The 23,863-nt window shown below is 42.7% G+C and overlaps 1 protein-coding gene across 7 annotated transcripts in view; it reads left to right on the top strand.

Annotated features, from left to right (window-relative positions):
• Positions 1-978: 978 nt before the first annotated feature.
• Positions 979-23,863, top strand: part of celf4 (CUGBP, Elav-like family member 4) — a gene marked incomplete at both ends in the record, with an annotated part of 87,286 nt that continues 64,401 nt past the window's right edge. For 4 of the 7 annotated variants that reach the window (XM_080460875.1, XM_080460874.1, XM_080460873.1 and 1 more), the window contains one exon: positions 979-1,255. In XM_080460875.1, coding sequence (XP_080317001.1) covers positions 979-1,255 — 277 coding nt within the window. The remainder of the gene's footprint in view (positions 1,256-23,863) is intronic. The other 3 variants (XM_080460878.1, XM_080460877.1, XM_080460876.1) reach the window with 1 other exon arrangement.

Genomic DNA, 23,863 nt, shown 5'->3' with positions numbered 1-23,863 from the left:
GGTCCACCTGTGTGCGATAGTGTGTTTTCGCGAGAATCTAAACAATGTCGTGTGCAAATGAAAACCATTTGCCTGCTCAACACAATTTTAAAAAAAAATAAAGAATGAAATAAACATTTTCAGTTTGCGTGCCAGTCACAAAGTATTATATTGAGGAGTTTCGTGAATGTGCAGTCATTTGGTGTGAGTAGGAGCACAAAGAACGTATTCTCTATATCTCTCTATTTATAGACCCTCTCCCCTTGGTGGAATGTACCACTGTCTTCTCGCATATGGAAGAGGGGGGGGGGGGGCGGAACGCGTTGGGTCGTCTATGAGGAGTTTAAAGCGGACCCCTTTATTCAAACCTCCCCACTGTTCGGGCGTAGATTGAGCCAACCCTGTCCGTTTAAACCGAGAAGACACCCATACCGACTCCTCAATGCAAAAAAATAAAAGGGTGCCAAGAAGCTGGGACGGAGGAACGTGGGTGTAAATAGACAGTGAATGCTCTCTCTCTCTCTCTCTCTCTCTCTCTCTCTCCCTCTCTCTCTCTCTCTCGCTCGCTCTCTCTCTCTCTCTCTCTCTCTCTCTCTCTCTCTCTCTCTCTCTCTCTCTCTCTTACTCTCTTTCTCTCTAGCTCTCTCTCTCTCTCCCTCCCCCTTCTTCCCTCTCTTTCTCTCTCTCTTTTATGAAATCAATGAACGAGTTATTGGGTAGGACATAAATATAAGGAATCAAAGCCTCCACCGGGACCAACAGCATTGCGCGCTTTTGATATGCGTCTTCGCCAAACGCTACATGTGTTTTCATATCATTGTAAATACTGGCTTTGAGAGGACGAGAGCGGAATCATCCCTGGCACGGCTTGGTCTCGGAACCAAATTCTGACCAAGACTTCCACCAGCTTTTTTTTTTTTAATTTACAGCGTGAGACGATTCTCCACCATCACCATCTGCTGCTGTTGCACCCATCCCAACTCACTGGCCGGTCCGAAGATGGCAACTTTAACCAACGGGCAGGTGGACGGCACGGTGCACGGTGTCGGTGTGGTCTCCGCCAACACGAACGGGCTCGTGAACGGATTAAACCATAGCCACAGCCCGGCGGGATGCCCTGCCACCATCCCCATGAAGGACCACGATGCCATCAAACTCTTCATCGGTCAGATCCCCCGCAACCTGGACGAGAAGGACCTCCGGCCCCTCTTCGAGGAGTTCGGCAAGATATATGAGCTCACTGTGCTCAAAGACCGTTTCACGGGCATGCACAAAGGTGGGTTTTGCCCCCCTTTTTTCCTTCAGACACCGACTTGTTTTTGTCATATCTGTCACACACTGGTGAGCCAGTCAGTCCTAAAATCACGCAGGATTTGATGTGCAGGAGAGTGGGATTTTTTTTAGGTCAAATGTGCCAAAGCTTTAATGACTTTTTGTGTGTCGTTATTAGGATTTGTGTCTCCACATAGACACATTTCATATTTCTTTGACTTGTTTATATATATATATATATATATATATATATATATATATATATATATATATATATATATATATATATAATTTATTATATAATATAATAATCAGTGCCCCATTTTCTACCTTATTGGGCAAACACATCCAGGCAGCAGGGTGTCACGAATCGGGAGTCACGACGGCGTGAATTTGTGTGGGGTACATTAGGAGGCTGCATGGGCAGTGCGCATGGGAGTATTCACACATCCAGTCCGGCGGTTGTAAACGTGCTTTCATTCACAGCGCTAAATCCAGGCCATTAACCTCACGTTTTCACGTTGCAATGGGGAGGGGGGGTCGCCCGCAGCACCAAGTACACTCTGTTGCCTGTAACTCGCGCGGCGTGCGTAACTGACTGACTGTGTGTGTGTGTGTGTGCGCGCGCGTGTGTGTGTGTGTGTGTGTGTGTGTGTGTGTGTGTGTGTGTGTGTGTGTGTGTGTGTGTGTGTGTGTGTGTGTGTGTGCCTGTGTAGGGGGTGGGTTAGATGATGAGGGGCGTCGGTGTGTGTGTGTGTGTGGGGGGGGGGGGGGGGGGGGGGGGGGGGGGGGGGTTGCGCGTGCACGTGCGCAACAGCGGAAGGCCTGTGAACATGCTGTACTTTAGTCTACACCTTTATCCTTTTTGAAAGGAATCAGGTGTTCTTGATCACGCTCATTTCAAATCTAATAATTTATAATATAAAGTGCAACACTGAAATAGAGATAGCACCCATGTGTATTGCTGACTGATGTGGAAACTTTCAGCCAAAATACCTGACCCTGTTTTTTTGGACATACTGTAACTTTTTTTGTGACACTGAGTAGGGTCTCTTTGTTGTCGTGAATTAACAGCGAATTATCTTAACCATTGTTACAAAGCCTTTTTCTACAGTGAAAAGAAGCATCATGGGGAGTAAAGGAACGATAGTGCTTTAACCCTCTATGTTATTCTCGACTCTGGAGGGAAGGGTAATTTTGTGCAAATCACCATCTAATGAGAGGTCACTAATTGATCTGCTATACCTGCAGGACATCTCCCAGGGGAGTTAATAGCATTAAGAATAAGCTATCTCTTTCCAGGGCCACCTTAACCAACACAAGTGGTTAGGGTGCCCCCCCCCCCTCCCCCCATGTAAACAATGTGATGTGTGACATGTGTGACATCCACCATGTGTCAAGAAATTATTATGATATACAAATAATTCCAGAGGGCGGACAATGTCTGTAGGCATGGAGACAGACGAAGAGGCAAGAGAAGGAAAGGTGAAGGGAGGGGGTGGGGGGTATCTTTTATTAATAGCCCAGCTGTAGTAGTGACTCCCTGTTGGACGCTTAATCACCAGTGGCCCCAGAACTCTAGGCACGGCTTGCCAGCTGATTCTAAGAACTGTCTCCTCATTGCGATATACGGCCCTGCTTCCCGGGCCGGGCCCCTGCTTTCATTAGCGAGCCCCCGCTGAGCTCATATTTTAACTAGCTGGAGGCACTAGCTACTTCCTGGCTTACCAGCTCACTGCCTCACTGCAAGTTGTTTGAAGGCCACACTTCCTCCACAGTCTCCTCACATCTTCCTGAGGTTTCCATAAGATTCCCAAATTAGCAGTAAAAGACAGCACACCCCACAAATAACAGGCAAAGTGACTGACTGTGTGAGCCGCCATCATACTGGTTTTATGGAAGACTGCACAGCATACCATGAATCAGGTAGTGAAAGCTATCTCAGCAAGAGTTTTGAGCAAGAGTAAATACATCACAAACAAATAAACAACTACTCTAGAAAGACAGAAAAAAAACTTAAATCTATTTATTCTGTCTTGTGAATGGGAAAACAAATCAAATGAAGTATTTACAAGGCTAATGGTAAATCTATGTTGACAAATAGTAATTTTGGTCACATTTTTAACATTTGAAATTGTTACACATTGTTCAGCTGTCTGTATAAAGTGTGTATCTCATCTTCCCTCTCCGCTCCTGCAGCCTGTTTGCATTTTTCATAGTTGTGCCGTAGAGCCGAGAGTCAAACCGAGGGCATGATGACCCTTTAAGGTGTGAAATGCTCCAGTGGAGTGAAGTCTATAGAGCTGCCCACCAGAAAACTCATCTCCCATTCTCCTCTTCCATCTCTTCTCCTTTTCATTAACTCTGCAAGATCGCCTTCACCCTCGCCTCTCCCCTTGTCCTTTTGTCTTCAGTTTCTGCACTGACGTGTTGCCTGTGCAATGACAGCGTGTCACGTTCTGTAATAGCTGAGGGAGTACAAATCACCTGCTCAAATCCAAGATTGCAAATGTCTGAATATATCCTTTAACAATTTTGCTATACTTGTGTTTTTTTCTCCTCTTCCAAATGGCACTTGTTGTCATTGTTAACACTGCAATGCCTCATGTGGGAATACTGTTGTGTTCATTTAACTTTAACCACAGACATGTGGCACTTCCACAAAGAAATAAGCGTGTTTTTTCGGTGAGATAATGCAGAGCTTTCACCGCCACGGCAGGTAATAAAAGGCCCTCATCCTTTTCCGCTATACATCAACAAGCCTAAAGAACAGCTTTTGCTATGGTAATACTACCTCTGAAGAAAGCGACCCCTATTATAGCCATTGTCAGCTGTGCCTGTGATACTATTGCCATAACCCTTCCCATAATGACTCCATGTATCACTAGTAATCTAGTCTTTAGGATTGTGTCCCCTTGGAATGGAGGGGTGGAGGGAGCAGGGAGGGAGGGAAGCTTGGGACGGGGGTCGACGGAGCTTGGTAGCAGGAGCAGGGGAGCCCAGCACAGGCCTACATTCTCCCAATGATTTTATTTCTCTCCCCTCTGCGACCGAGCCATGCTAATAGAGGCCATTTATAATGGTCACCGGCTGCTGCTGCTGCTGCTGCTACCAAGCACAACGGGACTGAGAGGCACGGCGAGCACAAAGAGCAAGTCCTTTCTCTTCTCTCCGGCTATGCTGCATGGGAGGTGGGGATCTATTCAAGAAGACTCGGCGTAAGATAGGGTTTCTCGCACTATTCATCAGCCTGATTTCATGTAATAATCACCAGGCAAATTGAGCTGTGATGATATGGGAACGACATTTAATAACCGTAGGTGTTGTCCGCTGTTTACTGCTGTCACAACACCAGGCAGGCATTCTGTTCCTCACCAAAGCCTTATTGTTTTCGACTTAATTTAAAAAAAATTCTTCTTTTTTTTTTTACAAACAATTGAAACTGTCACTTAGGTAGTTTTACAGCGGCTTGTTTCATTTGGTGGTCATTTAATGCAAGTAATATATTTGTCCTTGGTCAAACTAAATACATTAGCCACAGCTCACGCCATAGGCTCCGGCTGGGAAAGTAGTTACAAAGCCAGCGAGTTGTTCAAAGTCAAAGCAGGTGGTGAAACTTCATTTAGAGTTGGGGCAAATTGCTCATTTTTGGCCTGCCAAGTGACGTAAACAAAGCGGCACAAGTCTAAAGTTTCATCCATCTTTCAGAAGATATAATTAACAAAAAGAAGACATGTTTGAAAAGAGCAACAAAAGCCTTTCATATTACGATTCTAACACTGGGGAAAGCTCGACTTTGAATATGACTTCCAAAAAAACCAAGTGGATGCATATTGCAATGACCAATTGTAATCTTGTTTAAATTGACCCAATTTGCAGATGGTTGATGCTACAGATGGAGGCTGTGATCAGTGCAAGTCATAAAGGGAGTTCTGGTTCTCTTGCATGCCTTGTTTTTGATATTTCAGCCCCTTCACCTGAACGTGTCAGAGAGGCAGATTCAGAACACAGCGGCTCAATGGGCTCATTGTGGCCAGGAATTTCTGATGCCAAAGACATGAAAGAGTCACACTGTGTTTTATTGCAGGCAATTAGATGTTACAGGTTGTCGTCTGTGGAAAAAGAAGGGACAAAAACCGAATCCGGCTTTGGACAAAGAAAGAAAGGAGTGCGGGGCGTGTGTGTTTTCTTTTCCGTCCTGCAGGTTTGCGTTAATGCAGCATGCGTTCCGGCCGAAAAATTTCACTCCAGTTGCATCATCCTCTCTGTGGGATCCTTCTCTCTCCTCCTATCACATTTGGTTTGGGATGAGTGTGTGTGTGTGTGTGTGTGTGTGTGTGTGTGTGTGTGTGTGTGTGTGTGTGTGTGTGTGTGTGTGTGTGTGTGTGTGTGTGTGTGTGTGTGTGTGTGTGTGTGTGTGTGTGTGTGTGTGTGTGTGTGTGTGTGTGTGTGTGTGTGTGTGTGTATTTCTGTGCTCCGTCCTTTCCCAGCCCACGATGCTTGGTTCAGCTCAGCTCAGAAGGCACGTTCAGGACCCACATTGCGCCCCGGTTCTATAAAGGCACATCGACTTTGAGTGTTTTGTCAGGGAGAACGGCAACATGTGTCAGAAAGGAGGTCACTTCACACTAAAATACACTCGACCATCAGTGTCATGCCGCACCCACAGTCACTGTCCTGTAAGAGCCCAGGTCAAGGCAGTGCTGCCTATGTTGTTCATTATTATTGGAGGGGACTGTCAGATGGGGGGGGGGGGGGGGGGGGGGGGGGCTCATAGCCAAGCAGGGAGCCAGTTAGTCACACGGAGAGACGGTCGGACCAAGCCGAAGGAGGCAGCGCTCGTGGAGCTCCGGTGAAGATTAGCATGCTAACAGCGGGTTCCGAGTCAGGAAGCTTGTCGGGGAAGTGGAGGCCTCCGGCTCCTCTGACCTCCAACTACTGACCTTTACATATGTGGAGAAAGACGATGTATAGTGAGAGCTACACCTGCCAGCTCATCTCAGTTAACTTTTTAAAGATGGACTCTGAAGAAATGTTATGTAGTTGCCTTCACCTAGCAAATATGGACGTAGGGAAATTCAGCACATATATCAACCACAAACAGTACAAAGACTCATCTTACGTGTAAGTTACGTCTCAAAAATGATAAAGGGCAAAGTCATTGTTCACGGTGAATGACGGTGTAAAGATTTGTTTCAGGTCAAACACCTTGCTGATCTCAGCAGTTTTTATCAAACGAATGATGGAAAGACAAAACCGATCCACGATATTAAAAACAATTTCTGAGTCAAAAGACACCTTTGAAAAAAGTTATATGGCCAGTGTAAAAGCTTTGCCCTGCTTTCACTAGAGTAAATAGCCTGTAGCTAAGTTAAAAAAAAAAAAAAAGCCTGCTTTAAATGTTTCATCAAGTTTGTCCTTTAGCTTTCCATAAAAAAATGCTTACCCAGGTTTTTTCTTTGTTTGTAGCCTAATCTTGCTTTCCTCTTGCCATGTTCATTGCCCCGGTGTGCCATTCTTTCAGAAGATGAAAAAAAAAATTCCTTTTTTGACAAGTGCTCCTTGGAGAGGTAAATATTTTCTGTTTTCAAGGCTCTTGCATCAGCTAAGTATTATTGTGCTTTGTAGTAAATTTTTAAAAAGTAGATGCTTTGGGCCCTTTCAATCTTTTAGCTCCCCATAATACCACTTCCACGCCTCCCTGATTTAACACCGGTGGCCGGTTTTAGAGATAGGGAGTGCAATATTTTTGAAATGTTGGAAAAGTCTTACATACTGTTTTGGGGTTTTTGTTTTGTTTTTTCTGGTGATTGCATTCAAGTTTGCAATGCTGATAACAGAGCTTCGTGTTAGGAGGAAATAAATGTTTTTCTCTTTTGATTATCAAGAAACAGTCTGCTTCTCTGAAGGTTAGAGAACGATAATTATAAAGTCATAATAAAAAGAAATATATTGTTGTAGTTGCATGCATACTTCATAACACATTCTGTTCCATTCCTCACAGCAAATGACATATTAATTATTTTGATTTTTCATTTAACACCATGCCGTTCACTTTTTTTCTCTGCGGGCATTGTTATCTGAGCCATACGATTACATGGGTGCTGTGCGCCACATGTCGTTGTTTTATATAAAAGGTTTAAGCACCGTTTCTTTCGCTGAACAGTCCAAAGGTTATGAATCTCGTCTGTGTGTGAACTCAGAAAGGGGTGTTTTGCCGTTTGGTTTTGAGCTGCTGGCGTCTTTCATCCAGCTTTGCATAGTCAGGAAGCATTATGATGGAGAATTTTATAATATCCATATCTGTGTGTGCGTGTGCGCAATACATGTGTGGGTTTAAAAAGGTGTGTATGCATGTTCTCTGTATTTCTGTCATTCCTCTCTGTTCGCTGCAGATGTGGTAGACGTATGCGCCGTATATTGGCTGTGATATGTTGTTACGAGTCATATTACTGAATATAGTTCTGCACAGGCATACAGTGTTTATTATCCAACCCCCAACAGACTTAATGGTGATTTTCATTGTTTAATTATTATGGTAATAATTTAAGTCCAAATGTGACTCAAACCCTGTATGAACAAGAAACCGGGTCCAGCTGCAGCTCCGTACTGCAGAGCTTTCCACGAGGAAATAGCAGCATGACACAGCAGCAATATGAAAAATAGAGGCAAAGTTTGTCACAGCCAACTGTGGCAGTGGCCCATTAATGCATAGCCTGCAAGCATTCATTCTTGTTACTTGTCCAGCTCCCAAAAATTTTGCATCCCTTTCAAACTCTAGCAAATTCATCTAATTTTATTTTTTTGGTGTGTGTTTTGAGACGCTCGTTCATTGTTCTCAAGGTCAGATTCTGCCTTAATATCACAAAATAGCAAATCACAGTTATTGCCTTGCAGACAGACACTGTAATAAGCCTTCAGCTTTTTATTTTTTTTGGTAACCTGTAATGCATGTACTCCTAATAACCTTTTCAGCCCATCTCAAATAGTTTCATATACGATAAACAAATCATCCGGTGCTGGAGATTTATGGTTCGTGGAAAGCTGAATTGATGTTTATTCTCACCCAAATTGCTAAACATAACTCAAAGTGGCGTATCTAGGGCTCCCCGCTAGGATATCCTAAAGTAGGGATTACATGAGCCGTGTACTATTTGTCCCAGACAGAAGACATGTCAAAGACTGTTGGAGCATGTGTGACTTGTGAGGCCAGACACATATTTAGCCTTCTCTGTACGCATGCTTCCAGCCTCCCGTGCTTTACAATCGCTGCCAGGTTTGAGTGTCCCTGATTCAATTCACTTTCCTCCCATCTCCCTTCATGCCTATTTCATGCTCCCCCCAATTAAAAATGCACCACGTTGACTTGTAAAAGGAAGGTGGGAATGGAGGTTAGGGCTTTTCAAAGATCCCTCTTAATAATTCAACGACAAGTTTGATTCAGAAAATGGGGGAGGATTAATAAGTCATGTGGAAGTTTTCGAAGGTTTGGTAAATGTAATGCAAGTTGTTCTGACGAAACCAGGAGAAGCATCACCCAAAAGGAAATGTTTGTTGTAGATTTTGCTTGACAGCTTTTGACTATCCGAGTCAGCATCATTGATTTAAACCATGTCTTCTCTTTATATGATGTAAGTAGGATGCCAACAGGCTCAGAAAACCCATATGATTGTTGCGGGTATTTCAAAAACATCGAAATCTGCTCAATTTCCAATGACATAAACCAACTCATCAGCTTTAAAAAAAAAAAATTATATTTTTAAAATTTGGGATTTGTCTGTGGATACTCGCCGGGCAAATATTCCATTTTCATTCCTCCAAACTGTGCAGATGAGTGCATTTCGCCATCATGTATTACCATTCAAATCATATTGGCATCGCATTGAGGGAAAGTACATCAAGGCTTTATCCTGTCCTGCTGGTTGGAGAGCAGATAGACCAAAACATATCGCTGCAGAGGGAGATGGTGCAAGAGTGCGTAAAATGACAAGGAGCTCAAGACAGAGAGCGAGCAGGAGAGAGGGAAGCAGAATTAGAGAGATGTTGAAACAGGGATGATGTAAGTGAACGCGTGAAAAGAGGCAAGGGAGATCCACGGAGGAGAGTTTGGGTGGGGGCAGCACACAAAGGCAGAGAGAGAATATCAAGCGGCAGAGCGGCATAAAAGAAAGAGATTGAAAGAGGTGCAGACTAAAAATGGAGGCACGGAGAGATTGCTCAATGACAGGCGCGGAGTGAGCAAAAAGGAAGATGGAAGGGGCCGAAAAGAAAAGACTGAAAAGCAGGAAAGGAAAGCGACAGACAGAGATAGAAGTAGAAAGAGCGAGGGAGTCCCAGAGACAGATGTCGCCCTCACTGGCCCCGGCAGATTGATAGCTTCTGGCCCAGTTCCATGCCAGGCTCTGACCCCTCTGTCCTCTGCTGTAATTTATAGGCTGCGTTTTGCCAGATTTAAGCGCTACTCTGTGGCCATCATAGCTCGAGAAGGGAGAATGACCTTCCTGAGATGGGAGCAGAATTAGACCCCCGCAGCTCCCAGCTGCCCCAGGGGTAAATAAGCAAGTGCCCTCCTTAGTAGCGCGATCTCTGACATGTAAATGGGTCATGCTTTACTGTACACTTGTCAGCTGTGTGTGTTTTCTTCATATGCTTCTCTTTGAAGTTATTTCGTCTACAGTTTTATATCGAATGAATGTGAGCAGCTGCGCTCCGTAGTTTGTTCAACAGGGGCAAGAATATTGGATTTATGATCAGAAGTAACTTTTTGCTGCAAGATGGGACTGTCCCACACTATGGCTCACCTATATAGAATAATTTACTGGAAACAGAAGAGAGTTTTTTTTTTTCTTTCGGTTTAACATTCACATAAATATGCAAATAGTTTTCATCTGTTTTTCTGATAAACAATTTGAAAGCTCATGATCGATGGCACCATATAAATCACATTGACACGGGGTGTTTGGAGCTTCATACACTGATCAGCCGATACATTATGACCTAACATTGTGAAGGTCCACAATTTGCAGACAAAACCGTCCTGACTCATCGAGGCACAGACTAAAAAACTAGACCTCTGAAGGTGTGTTGAAGTATCAGGTATCAACATTTTAGCATTTAGATCCTGAAAGTCTGATAAGTTTGAATGTGGGACCTCCATGGAGAATGCGCCGATGAACTTTGGCCACTAGGACCAGTTCAAAGCATATACTTTTGACCAGACCATCACAAGTCAGAAAGTTTTGGAGATGCTTTAATGACCACAATGTTGTTTGTCTTCATTCAAATACTTGGATTCCTTGAGCATTTTTCTGCTTCCAGCACTTTAGTGTTGAAAACTAAATGTTCACTTGCTGCCTGATGCACATCACAAACTAAACAATACCATAAAAAAAAGAGATCACCTGTATTATAGCTGATCAATGTACAGTATAAGTGTAGCTTTACTAAGTTTCCCTGCACTTTATTTGTCTGACGAACAAGCCAGGAAGTCTTCCATCAAATGAGCAAATACCAGCTCTTCTACATGCATATGCATTTAAAAACCCTCAAATCTTACATTGCAAAGCAATTTCTCAATAACATCTTTTTTTTAAAAAGCAGAAAATCCTCATGGGTTGGAGAAAGTATTCTTCACTAGTGATTTAACACTCAAAAATGTAAATCCATAGTTGCTATTGAGGGGAATGAGTAAAATACGTAAGATAAGTCTGTGACTTGAAAAATACCCATATGTCTCAATGCCGTTTTATGATCTCACTGCTCACGAGGCATTCAATTTAATTTTGGGTCTCCAATTCAGTATGTGGGGGGTAACATAAGAGATTGTTGATTATTTTGCTGGTTTTATGCAGTTTGTACAGACGATTCTTTGGCAAAGAAACCAAGTTCACACATTTATTCATTCAATTACACGTTACAGAGACCCTGAAGAGATAATTCAACTTTCTCTTGGTATATATTTATACATTGTGCTGTATTAGGTAACACACACACACACACACACACACACACACACACACACACACACACACACACACACACACACACACACACACACACACGCACGCACGCGCGCGCGCACACACACACACACACACACACACACACACACACACACAAAAACATCTCTGGAAAAAAAAGCTTCACTTTACATTCTTGCTGTGATTATTAAACTCTATCTCAACATGGGATTTATTGAGTTAATGTTGTTTTTCTGATGAAAACTTTGCTATTTCTGGTTAATAGAATCCTTTGGGGGGAGTTTGAGCATGCATGTTTTGTTTTTTTTTACTCATAACTTCAAATCGCTGCTTTACATCAGCTTTTGACTAACCATCCACTATTAGATTTTGCAGCTTGTGTAACTCTTAAAATGACCATTCTGTTGAAGTGTAGTTTCATTTTAATGAAAATTTTAAATAATTGAAGAAGTTACTAAATGCAAGATTAGCTCATTCCCTCATGAATCCCTTTGTAATGCTGCACTGGCTGTTGGTGCAAACTGATTAGAAAGTAATGGCAAAAGTTTCCACTGTGGATCTTGTAAAGTAAATATGGCGCGTGCGTATCTGGAGCGTGGCCCCGGGTAGACTCGCTTGGCTGTGGAGCTGGTGGGCTCAGCTGGGTTTGTGCATGGCCATTCAGAACGCTACCTCAATGCACAAATCAGCCCAGGGAATGATCTGGACAGAAAGCCTTCAGCAAATTATTACAGATTTGCAATTTAATGGCTTTGGAGGTCTCTCCCAGCCCTGCACCGGCCCCCAATGAGACAGAGCCTATTAGTTTGGTCCTTTAATCACAGAACAGGAGATGGGAATCCTGGCCAAACCTATACATACTCCACTCCAATTGGTGTAGAATGATTTCATGGGGTTTAGAGATAGAGACAGTACAGTCTGCATGCGTACACAGACCTCTGTTTGTGTGTGTGAGAGCGGTGGGGCAGTAGTTGATAAGCTTTGCTTTTCTCAGATGGGCCGTGTGTGTGTGTGTGTGTGTGTGTGTGTGTGTGTGTGTGTGTGTGTGTGTGTGTGTGTGTGTGTGTGTGTGTGTGTGTGTGTGTGTGTGTGTGTGTGTGTGTGTGTGTGTGTGTGTGTGTGTGTGTGTGTGTGTGTGTGTGTGTGTGAGGAGAGAGAAAGAGGGAGACATATACTTCACAGTGGGGATTTTTTTGAGGGGGGAGGATGATTTACAAAAAAATTAACAAAGACTTTTTCCCAGAAAGAAAATGGAAAAACTTTTCAGCACAATTTATTGTGCCTTTAATTAATACAGTTTGACTATTGGAATAAATCTATTTGAGTAAACACTAATAAAAAGATCAAAAAGTTACAATTTAATGAGTTTTTTACTATTTTATCAACATAATTAAAAATATTATATAATATTATATTAACGTTATATAATATTATATAATATTATATAATAACAGAATATAATATTAAAAATATTTTGTTTGTTTTTTTTCCATTTCCAAAAACTGTCTTCACTGCACCACAATGTCTTGTTCCAGAAGTTAAGTTTAAAAAACAACAACAACAACAACAATATCAAAATAATAAAACAAATTTCTCATATATTTAATGAAATATTCTGCTCCCAGGACTAACAAAAGGCTCTTGTATATTGGTCAATCACAGAATTAAAATATGGATCATTCTTACAGGCAGAAACAATTTCTTTCAGATAAAGGCAGAACTTTAGTGATACTAATTGTTACGGGCAAACGCCTGGCTTTTCAGAGAGTGTTTAAGTCTTCTCCCTTAGCTATAGTTGCCCTGATTAATGTGCCATCGATGCAAAATGTAAAAACTATCACTCCAATCTGCCTTTCAAAGTCCCAATTTGTCCAAGAGGAAGCCAAGCTTTCTAAATGAGCTGGATAAAAGTGACTGCCAAAGGGGATGAATATATATAATTATCTGTGGCTGGAGCGCCAACAAAGGGACTTTGAAAATCAACTTTGTGCGCCAAAGGCTTCATTAGTCTGACGACAACAAAATGTCCCCTCAACTTGCGGGCGGAAAGATACAGGTATCTGCAAAGCTATTAAAAGCATGCAGTCATGCCGGCGTCTGTAGCCCGGCTACTATCTGTTTGGGATTACCAGCTATTTAATGTGCTAATGTTAATATGCTAATGTGTTAATGTTATGTTAGTGAATTATTATTAAGTGATTTAAGAGTTGGCTCGCTGATGTTTTGTTGGTCTTACGCATTGACACGTTAGAAAGGATGTGTTTAACTGTGTTTACTTTGCATATGGAAATCCCTGGATGTCTTTCATCTGTCCTTACTGTGGCGACTAGTGGCCCATGTTAGCTTTGCAAACATCTTAATTGTGTTAAATGGAGGAAAAAAGGGGGGAAGATTAAAAGCCATTAATGTGTGTTGTGTGAGGGTATGCTATTCCCGGGACGGTGCTTTTGTTCACTTTGGCAAAGCAGAGGGGAGAGTTTCACCTTGAAACTCAATGCATACCACAATCGTTGTCATTGTGTCTACCTAAAACGCGGCTGTCTCTGGTTCTCGCCGGTTTATACACTGTCAAACTTGCTTTGCCTGTCTTTGCATTTCTTTTTGTGATTGCTTCTCTCCATCCTTCCAACTTCCTTTGTACGTCCCCCCCATTTTCTCACTGTCGATCTCTCTCGTGCTTTTCCCTTTGTAGCCTTATTTCTCTTCATCACTCTCTCTCTCTCTCTCTCTCTCTCTCTCTCTCTCTCTCTCTCTCTCGCTCCCCCTCTTTCTCTGCCTCTCTCGCTCCCGCTCTCTCCCTCTGTCTGTCTGTCTAAGCGTCAGATAATCTCACTGGGGGAGACTTTAGAGGACTCTCCATCTGTGTATAAATAGCTCTGGATGAATTATTGAGGGACCTGGGGTTGCTAATAATCCCGCAGGACCCATCTGACAATGACACAGAAGATGGAGGGAAAACAATTACGCAGGCTTTCTCCTTCAGAATAGTGGGAATGGGGGTGGGGGGGACTCTGCGGCCTCTGGGAGCCTCCTCGCGGGGCCCAACATCTTGGCTAATAAACCCAATTAAGTCTCCGGAATCAATCGGAGCCCCGGGGGCGTCCTCTCTCTTCCTTCCCCGGACGGTGTGCAACAACAGGAAGTGTAATGATTCATGTTCCCCCCTTCTGCATTTGGATCGTCCTCTCATCTCCATCTTGCAGGTTGGCAAGGCGGACGGGACAGGACAGGATGTCCGCCGAGGCAGGATAATAGGACAGGGAGAGGAAAGGAGAAGTGGGGCGACTGGAGTGGAGAGGGGTGGAGAGGAGCACAGAGGAATATTAATGTGAGCATTTATCCTGTAAGTGTTTTACCACGGGGACGAGACATGGGACCACTCCCATGACGGAATTAAAGCACTTTGTCTTTGCTGGGAAACATGTTTCATGTGTAGATGGAATTTTGATAAAACCATGACTTTGCCAGGTCTTCACCCAACTCTATCTATCTATCTATCTATCTATCTATCTATCTATCTATCTATCTATCTATCTATCTATCTATCTATATATAGATAAAAAAAGAATTTCCTGGTAAGGTGTAGCTCCATTCAGGCAAGAGTATGTTTCCTGGCAAATATAAGAGGGGGACCCAATCAGCAACTGGTAATTCTGGGTCACTGAGCTGGTATTACAGTGCATTTCTCTTGCGTTGGCTCTTTGGGAAAAAAAGAAAATCAATCTTGACATTTTCTGAATTGCAGGTACATTTGTCACAGCTGTTTTGTGGGTTATCACAGCTCACTAGAATCTTTGCAAGTTCAGTCTGTGCTTTAAAACAACGTCAATATGTGCCAATTAAATCTTCAGAACCACATTTGATAAACTTGACTATTTTCTTCATGGCAGTCAACCTCAGCGCCATGTTTGTCATGTACAATTTATTTTCATTTAATGATGTATAACGTCCTGTAAACAAAAAAAACTAAACTTCAAAGTAAATCACACGAGTCAACTGAACACAAAATGTGCCACACAGTGGCATATGCTGCGATAAAATCATGTATTAATACATACAATTAATGAAGTTTCATGAGCTTGTTAAAGGTTATTTTTCTAACAGAAAATCCCATCATAGTCTAAAGAGACTTTCAGAGGTTATCTTCTCTCTGTCAGTGATAAGTTTGCCTGAGTGGCCACCCTGATATTTGACTGTGCAGACTTTTGGTTCGTCTTAGGAGTCATTCCAGTTTTAATAATTCATATGATGGAGAGCTAAATTTGGATCTCCCAAACATTTCCTGACAAAATGGTTGCGGTGGGATGAGAGCGAGGTGATCCATCTGCTCAGGGTATTCGGGACAGATCAAGACATTTGATGTGTGTGTTTTGCCGTCAGGGGAGCTTTTAACAAGCGGGGAGTGTCAAAGCAGTTGTGTTTCATGTGAAGCACTCTGAGTTTGAGAAGGTCTGTTCTGTTTTGGCACGGGAGCTCAAGCGTCACATGTAAGCTGCTCTTGTGCGCCTACACCAGTATCCGGAAAGATGAAAGTTCGCACGGTTCTGTTTGTTTTGCATCCTGACCCACAGGGGACCGGGGCTGTGGACAAGTGGGTGGATTCGACAGAAGAGGGTGTGAGGGTGTGAGGATGTTGGCGTGGGAGAAGGGGGCCACACTGTCCTAATGATGCATTTTCTACTCCATTGATTCAGTGGCTCTACTCTCCAGTAAATCCTTCACATGCAACACATTAAAGCTGGCCCTTTTTCCTCCTTCACCAATCGATTAGCACAGCTTAGAGTCAGCCGCTAAGGGAAGCAAGACTGGAGATGGGACTTGTTATCTTCAGGAACTCACACACACACACACGCATGCACGCACGCACGCACGCACGCACGCACGCACGCACGCACGCACGCACGCACACACACAATTACTTTTGATTGAAAACTATCACTATACATGCAATAGTTCCAAAGTTCAAAGTGTTGCAATCATTTCAGCCATTTTTGTAATAATACATGGATGAAATATAGACATACAACCATTTGTTCATGTTTTGCAGCCCTTTATATATAATTAACGTCCAATAACTATGGGCGAAAGGAGGTTACACACTCCGGATTCCATTGCGGAGCCAACACAGATACACAGATGAACCACAAAGACTTCAGAATTTTTTTAGTTACCATTGCATGTTTTTGGAAAGCCCATGCATTGTGAAGATAACGTCCAAACTCCCTACAATAAGGCGCTGAAGCTGTGAGGCCAGAATGCCAACCACTGCACCACAAAGCAGCCCGGCACCAAGTGTGTGAAAGTGAAACTTTTTAGGCTGTGTGCATTCTCTAATAATACCTGTAATCTCCTGTAATTCGTATTACGGTTCCTCTTTATTGTATCCTGAAGGTATTGCTGCGTGCAGATAAAGGAACGTGACGTCTAAGTTCTTTACTTTAATGTACACGTTGTTCGAAGCCTTTATTGTCAAAAATCAGGTAATTATTATTCTCGAACAAGATATCCGCACAGTTTCAGGCAACTTAGAAGCAATTTATTCTGGTTATTTTTCACTGCGCTGCTGAAAAGTAACACTCAAACCATCTGAGCACTTTAATTTGGCATGATGATGTAACAGTTTTGTAGGAAATGCCCAGTTATTAAAATTTATGTTACACCCTGTAGTCAATCAGGAGTCAGTATTCACCAAGAATCCAGCATAATGACTTTTATTTTACGATCTTCATATCCTCATCTTGGGGAGTAATTTTGTTACAACTGGAGTCACTTTTATTGTTCAAAATGACTATGTCCTGCACTTTTAAGAATAGAAAAAAAATGGAACAGATGTACAGCAGAGCTGACCCTTTGAGATCCATCCATCACCTGGCTATTAACATTTGCTCTGTCTTCTCTTGCTCTCCAGCTCCCCCAGTGCCACGCTCATTGTGGTTTTCTATATCATAGATCCTTCTTTCTCGCCCTGACGAAAGGACTGAAAGATCTGCATATAGTCGCCTATGGGAGAGCCGAGACTGCTATTACACGCCATTACAAATGAATTCACCTCCTCGTTCATAAGAATGCCCCTTAGTTCTGGCTCACTCTGCTGAAATAATATCATACTCAGGACCAGCATTGATTAGTCCCTGAAACAGCTTCTGAATTGTTAAGGCCTGTTCTACAGGAGGAAAAATGCTTCATGTGAGTAATTGAAGTTTTTCCACCCTGCCTCTTGGTACACGCAGAGTACAGCATCATTGTCTGAGCTCACCGTGGGCTTCAAAGTGTTTGGGGTTTTTGTTGATAAGGGGTTACAGCTGCCAATTAAAGATTTTAAAGACGATACGGGAGAAAGTTGACGTGTTCCTCGAGACCTTGGCTGTGTCCCCTAAAATAGCCTCTATCATCTGTCTCTTTTTCCATGGTGAGTAATGATCTGAAAGGTCAGCAAAGGTGAAGGGGATATGAGCGAATAGTGCACTCTTTATTGGATTACTATTCCCTGCAGAACCAAAACGGGTATAGGGGTGGGGGGGTGGGGGGTGGGGGCCACTTGTCTCGCTTTGTCACTTTGATTCAGATTTACTTGACGATATTTAACTTCAAGGTGTCGGCAGTTTAATTAAATAAAAGATTTCAGTGTATTAAGTAATTAAGTATCAGAAGTGTGAGGACAGGTGTCTCCCTGCCCCAAAAAAGTTCCAAGAACAATGTTTCTATAAGAGTAGTGCAATTTTTAATTTTGAAAATTACTGTATGAAAAATAATTGTATGGCTCGTACTGAGTGTCCCAGTTACAGCGGTACAAGGGCAGCCGTATCATTCCTGAATCAGAAACTCCTAATGCAGTGCTTATTAGTATTCCTCCCTTGCACTCAATGGCACTCGTTTTCTCCATATGACCAAAAGACCAAGGCTTTATACGTTATTTCTCTGAACACAATAAGTCAAGAATTTCCGTCTTTACGCTGACCCATTTCAAGAGTGAATTGAAGAGTGTTATCTAAGCCTTAGCACTCACACACACACAAAAAAAAAAAAAAAAATCCAGTCAGAACGTTCTTGTCTTAAGGTCAATCTTTTAAAAAGGAGGAGAAAAAAAACATTCTTCTGTTTATTGAGCAAAGGCTGTCCTTGGTCAACCCTCTCAGGCGGAGATAAGTGCTAACAGAACCGAGGTGGGGGGGATGGAGATTTCTATTGACTGACTGAAATTGGACAGCCTCGAACAAAGTTTCATGCCAAAGTTTTGGTTTTTTTTTAGCGGGGGGGGGGTTCCAGAATCGTGCAGCTCCGAGTTTAGGATGTGCCATGGATAAAGCTTTTTAATGCTATTGACTCTTTTTAGGCTCTTACAAAGATGTTCTGAAATATTTAAATGATCACTGGGAGCTTCTCCCCGTCTGTGGCTGGGAATAAAAAGAGAGAATGAGGAGGGAACTTTTTATGTCAGCCTTTTACAATTCCTGAATTAATAGGCGCAGGATAATTAGTGAATTCTGTGCAATAACATCATCCCTTAAGTTTTCTTGTCTTGGGTGGTATCAGGCAGTGCACGCTGGTAAAAAAGTAATTCAAGTGTCCAGTGACAGTGCAGGGCCCTGTTCGGGAGTTGTGGTAATTTTAGCAGGATCATAATTAGTTTCACTTGAGGATTTGAAGATTAAAATCTCAATATTCAGGACCAGAGCCAATGAGATCCACTGAGGGTCACCAAGCTGGGTATTGGGGAAGGGGTGATTACATTCTGAAAATGCACTTCAATGTGCTTTGGGAGACAGAAAATGGACTCAAGATATAATAGCACCTATAATTAGGATCATGTAATCAGTACATGCCTACTACTCGTTGGGTGACTGTTGGCCACAGCATTAGCACGATGTTGTCTTCACTGAGGAGCAGCTACTGTTTGTTACTATCGGACTAAACTCCTCTTTACTATTTCTATTCATTGCTTTGGTTCAGTTCTCCTGACAACATGTCAGTGTCATTATTGTAATATTCACACATATCTACAGTACCTATGATGCAATAACCAAGAAAAATCTCAATGCAAATTGAGATTTGTATTGAGATTGACTTGGCCAGAGCATGGTCTCAAGAAGCTTTTGGCACCTGCAAAGCACCGAAAGGCTAGCAGATGAAATGAAGAACTTGCTATAGCATTTAGCTTCTCCAGGGGGGAAAACTTCCCCCTGGACTTTGAGCTAAACTAAAAGGAGAGCTTGAATGTGACTCACATTGCACCAAGGCTGTAATATCTGAGCTGGGTTCTGCATTGTAGCTTAGAGCAATAACAGCAGTTGATCGTTTATAAAACTATCATTGTCGACCAAAGAAATTCACATTGGCTCAGTCCAGTGTAAAAATGGATTGATGTAAGTGAAGTAAGCAAAACGACTTTTTCTAAATTAAAAAAAAGAGAGAGAAAATCCCTGAAGAGAAGTGGTTGAGAAACTTATTGGGCAAAGACTCCTCGCCAAGGTTTTCCTTAGTTAACAAGGTCAAAGCGCCATGTGGTCCACCACAGCTGTCATTTCAACACGGCCTGGTGACAGTTGGTGGATTTCTTTCTTCTTCCCCCCACCAGCAAGTACTCAGTCTCCACTATCCCACTATTCCCTCGCTGCTCTCTCTCATGTTCCCTCGTTTCCTTCTCCATATTTTTCCTCTCTCACTCCCTCTCTCTCTCTCTCTCACCCTCTGTCTCTCACTCTTTTTCTATTCCTCTCTCTCAGTGGGTGTGTGTCCCTTTAGGGTGTCTGCAGCAGTTGAGATAAGAAGCGAGTGTAGGACACAGGGGGATGGTGTTCACAGAAGCTAGGTGATCTTATCTTCTTTCTCTCTCTCTCGCTCACTCTTAGCGAGCATCCCTTGCTGTTCTGCTTTTCCTCGCTGCTGTTCTCCTCCCCCTCTGTCTTTATGCTGTCTCTCTCTCTCTTTCTCTCTCTCTCTCTCTCTCTCTCTCTCTCTCTCTCTCTCTCTCTCTCTCTCTCTCTCTCTCATCTCATACACACATTCTCTCAGATCCCCTCTGTGCTGCTGTTGATTTGAATTTGAAGTGATGGGAAACCAAATTGGCAGCATTGACAGCAGAAACAAACAGCTTATCTCTCTCTCCTGGGCCAATATGGGTCTTAGTCAGATACTAGAGCCACTGCCAGCATCTGACTTGTGACAATGATGATAAATTGAACGTTTGTTGACTGTCACTTTTTGGTGTGTGTGTGTGTGTGTGTGTGTGTGTGTGTGTGCGCGCGCGCGCGCGCGCATGTGAGCATGTTTCACCATGTCAGCGTCTTTGCTTCATCCATTCATGTTTGAAAACACTGAGTTGTGAAACCTAACAAAATAAGAGTTTTGATCAAGTGTAATTATTGTTATATTGTTTAAATTAATACTGTTAAATCATGGTGCAATGTTACCTTCTCAATTTGAGCTGTATGAAATATCTACGTTTGAAGTACATTTGTCAGGAAGAAAATAAAATAAAATACACACTGCACTCATTTGTTTTGTGAACAAAATAATTTATTTTTCTTTAGCATAATGAACGTATTGGCAAGAAAAGAAATGGATCTTCCATGCCATTTCATCACATTTGTTGAACTATTAATTCAAATTGTGGAAGTTCTTAGTAGAAACTTCTAATCATAAAAGGCGCAAAACACAAATCACTACTAAATTACAGTAATTATGAAAGTGATTATAATCCATTACTTCGACTCCTGGTTTTACTCTACCCACTTGTCTTTTCCTCAGCTATTCTCTTTCACAACATTCTTATAGATATGTTCTGATTTTTCTGGCTGACTACTTGATTTGTGGTTTTGAGACCACTGAATATACTTCATACAAATCCATCATCCGATATGACTGCACCAATTAGAGGCATTATAAATCCAGAGGGTGATTTGCAGATGCCATAATGCACATGACAACACTTTGGATCAGAGAGGATTTTAAAATTGATATTTGATGAATTATAAACTAGTTGTTTTACAGTTAGCCAGCATATATAATATGTAACCTTTCAGTATGTGTACCTCCATAGTGCCACCTCACGCCATTTTTCCATCATGCGATTAACACCAATTACAAAGGTGAAACTGCGTCCCACAACCCCAGTTTCCAACCAAAATTACAGCATTTGACTAACCTTATAAAGTGTTGTATCTATAACATTTTATCATTCTGTTTGTTCATCTGCACATTATAAGGTAACAATGGTAAATCAATGAAAATATAATGTAAACCATATGCCAACACATTTTTGTTGTTTAATTTGAGATTATAGGATGAAAATGCTACAAACACTTTCAAACCTCACTAATGACATCATGCTGATGGTAATCTCGGACAGAGTCATTTTGGATTGTGATTATATTATTACTTTTCTACCATAGCAGATACCCCCCCCCCCCCCCCCCCCCAAATAAAAACGTTCGGTTAATTGTCATGGAGCATTTCCATATTGTGGTATTCCTCTCTTCCCCGAAATACAGCATTTGAATGCGTCTTCTAATGTTGAATATTGTAATTGCTGTGAGTGCCTGCGCTCTAAACACACGAGCGAGCATCAGGCGTATGAATCAGAGGCTCGCGTGTCTTTCCTATGGGAAGGCGCAGGCATGTAGTGTTAACACGACAGGCCCGGAGAGGACGAGGAGGTAGCCAAGCTGTCAGCGGCCAGCTCCCACTTCGCCTAATGAGAGAGAGGCCTGTTAATTAAAAACACCAACAGGCAAAGCTCCCCTGTGTCCCACCATCAGGACGACCTGGGGTTAAAGACACGGAGCAGAGAGGATGGGAGGCATGCTGGTTCTACGTACAGCGACGATGCCGTCCTCAACGATAAATAGCCCCGAGAACTCAAAGAGAGCACAAGACACCACAAATGAGCATAGCATGACAATAAAAAGGGATGTTTTGGAGGGAGGGGTTTATCACACTAGTCTAATGCAGGGATGTGTGGAAGATGAGCACCCACCTAAAAAGCTTGACCCAGCACATGCATTGTGTCATGTATAGTAATTGCAACACTCACTCACTTACTTACAATTTTCCACTTCATTCATTTCTTTATTATGACTTATTATATCTCAAAAATGAAAAGGAAATAATGCAAAGAAATAGCATCTCCCCGACACCCCCCAATTGGGAAGCCACACCTACACAACCACTGGTCTTGTGTTCAGCTGTTGGTGGTCCCATAGCAAACTGTGGGTATTTTGTGTGTCTGTGTTCATGGCAGCAGGAGACCGTTTCACAAAGATGTCTGTAGTTCACCAAATTAAAAAGAGATGTCAACCCGTGCTTTTAATTTCTCCCTGTTGTAGTGTTTGTTCCTTCCTCTTTGTTTGTTTGTTAAATGAACTTTATTGTTTAAAGTCTGTTAATCTTGTTATCGTTGTGCAAGCCCAAGGACTAATTGCCCCTTGTGGATTTCGATATTATCATTTTCATTGAATTTATTTTAAATGAGTTTATATTCATATTTTCACTTGAGTTGTTCCAGAGCGAACCACCTGCATGTACAGTACGAGCTCTGATTGTGTTGTGTCACGGTAGCCTATCGTGCGATTGTCTTTGTGAGTGTTTTATTAAACTGTCAAACACATAAATCATTAGCCTTGATCTGCAGATTGACAGTTTGTCAGCTCTCTGACAGTGGTGTGTTCCTCACTGTCAACAGGGGGTGGCGAGGGAGCGGCTTACATGTTCCCCACGGCTTCTTCTTCCTCCTCCTCGCCTCCCGCGTCTCCATCTTCATTCCACCCCCACATGTCAGCCCAGGTGCTAACAAAACCGAGGATTCTGGGTAGTCTTGGAACATATGGAGCACGGAGATGGAGAAATTAAGGGTGGAGGGAGGGGAGGGGGAAGTGGCTGAAAGAGAGGGAGAGAGAGAGGGAGAGAGAGAGAGAGAGAGAGAGAGAGAGAGAGAGAGCGAGAGCTGTCATGCTGTCTATCCCTGTCATAGCAGCCAGAAGAGTGCGATGGACGAATGGATAACTGCTATTTCAGACTGCCAGGGAGAAAGCTCAGTCAGATTTGATGTGTTGATGTGGGCACAGTGGCTCTCATGCAACAGAATGCGCAAATCGTCACATGTCGCCACAATTTCTGGTCCCGCTTATTGCTCCTCGGCACGCGTGTGGATTGCATTTGTGTACACAGAAATGTTCCGTTTGTTCAGGCGCTGAAATGCTGTTCATTGTGCACAAACACGCGCTGGCGTGCACACAAACACGGGCAAATTCCCAGTGCGGCCGTGTAGACAGAGTTGCAGAGCTATGGCTGCAGGCTTACTCTGTGTGTTCCTCTGTGTGGATGCTTGTGTGGTCCAGGTATTACTGATGTTGTGGGGACCTCACGGTGTTTCCATATTCACATTATGTGGATGGGTCTTCTTCATGAGGACAGAAAGCAACTCCACATAAAATGAAATGTTTACATCCAAGGTCAAGACAAGTTTAAAGTGAAAGACAACGATGGACAAGCAGAAGTGATTGTTATAGCTGAAGTTAAGCGTCCTGCAAACGAATGTGAGTCAGTGTGATGTCCCCTATAGTCATGGAGACATGCCTGTGTGTGTGCAGTTTTTGGCTGTTTGCTGATGATTGCAGCAGCCCCCTCCCAAAGCT

This window comes from Lipophrys pholis (genome assembly GCF_963383615.2).
Source record: "Lipophrys pholis genome assembly, chromosome: 4".
NCBI classification, from domain to species: Eukaryota; Metazoa; Chordata; class Actinopteri; order Blenniiformes; family Blenniidae; genus Lipophrys; species Lipophrys pholis.
This window is presented reverse-complemented; position numbering and strand designations above follow the sequence as displayed.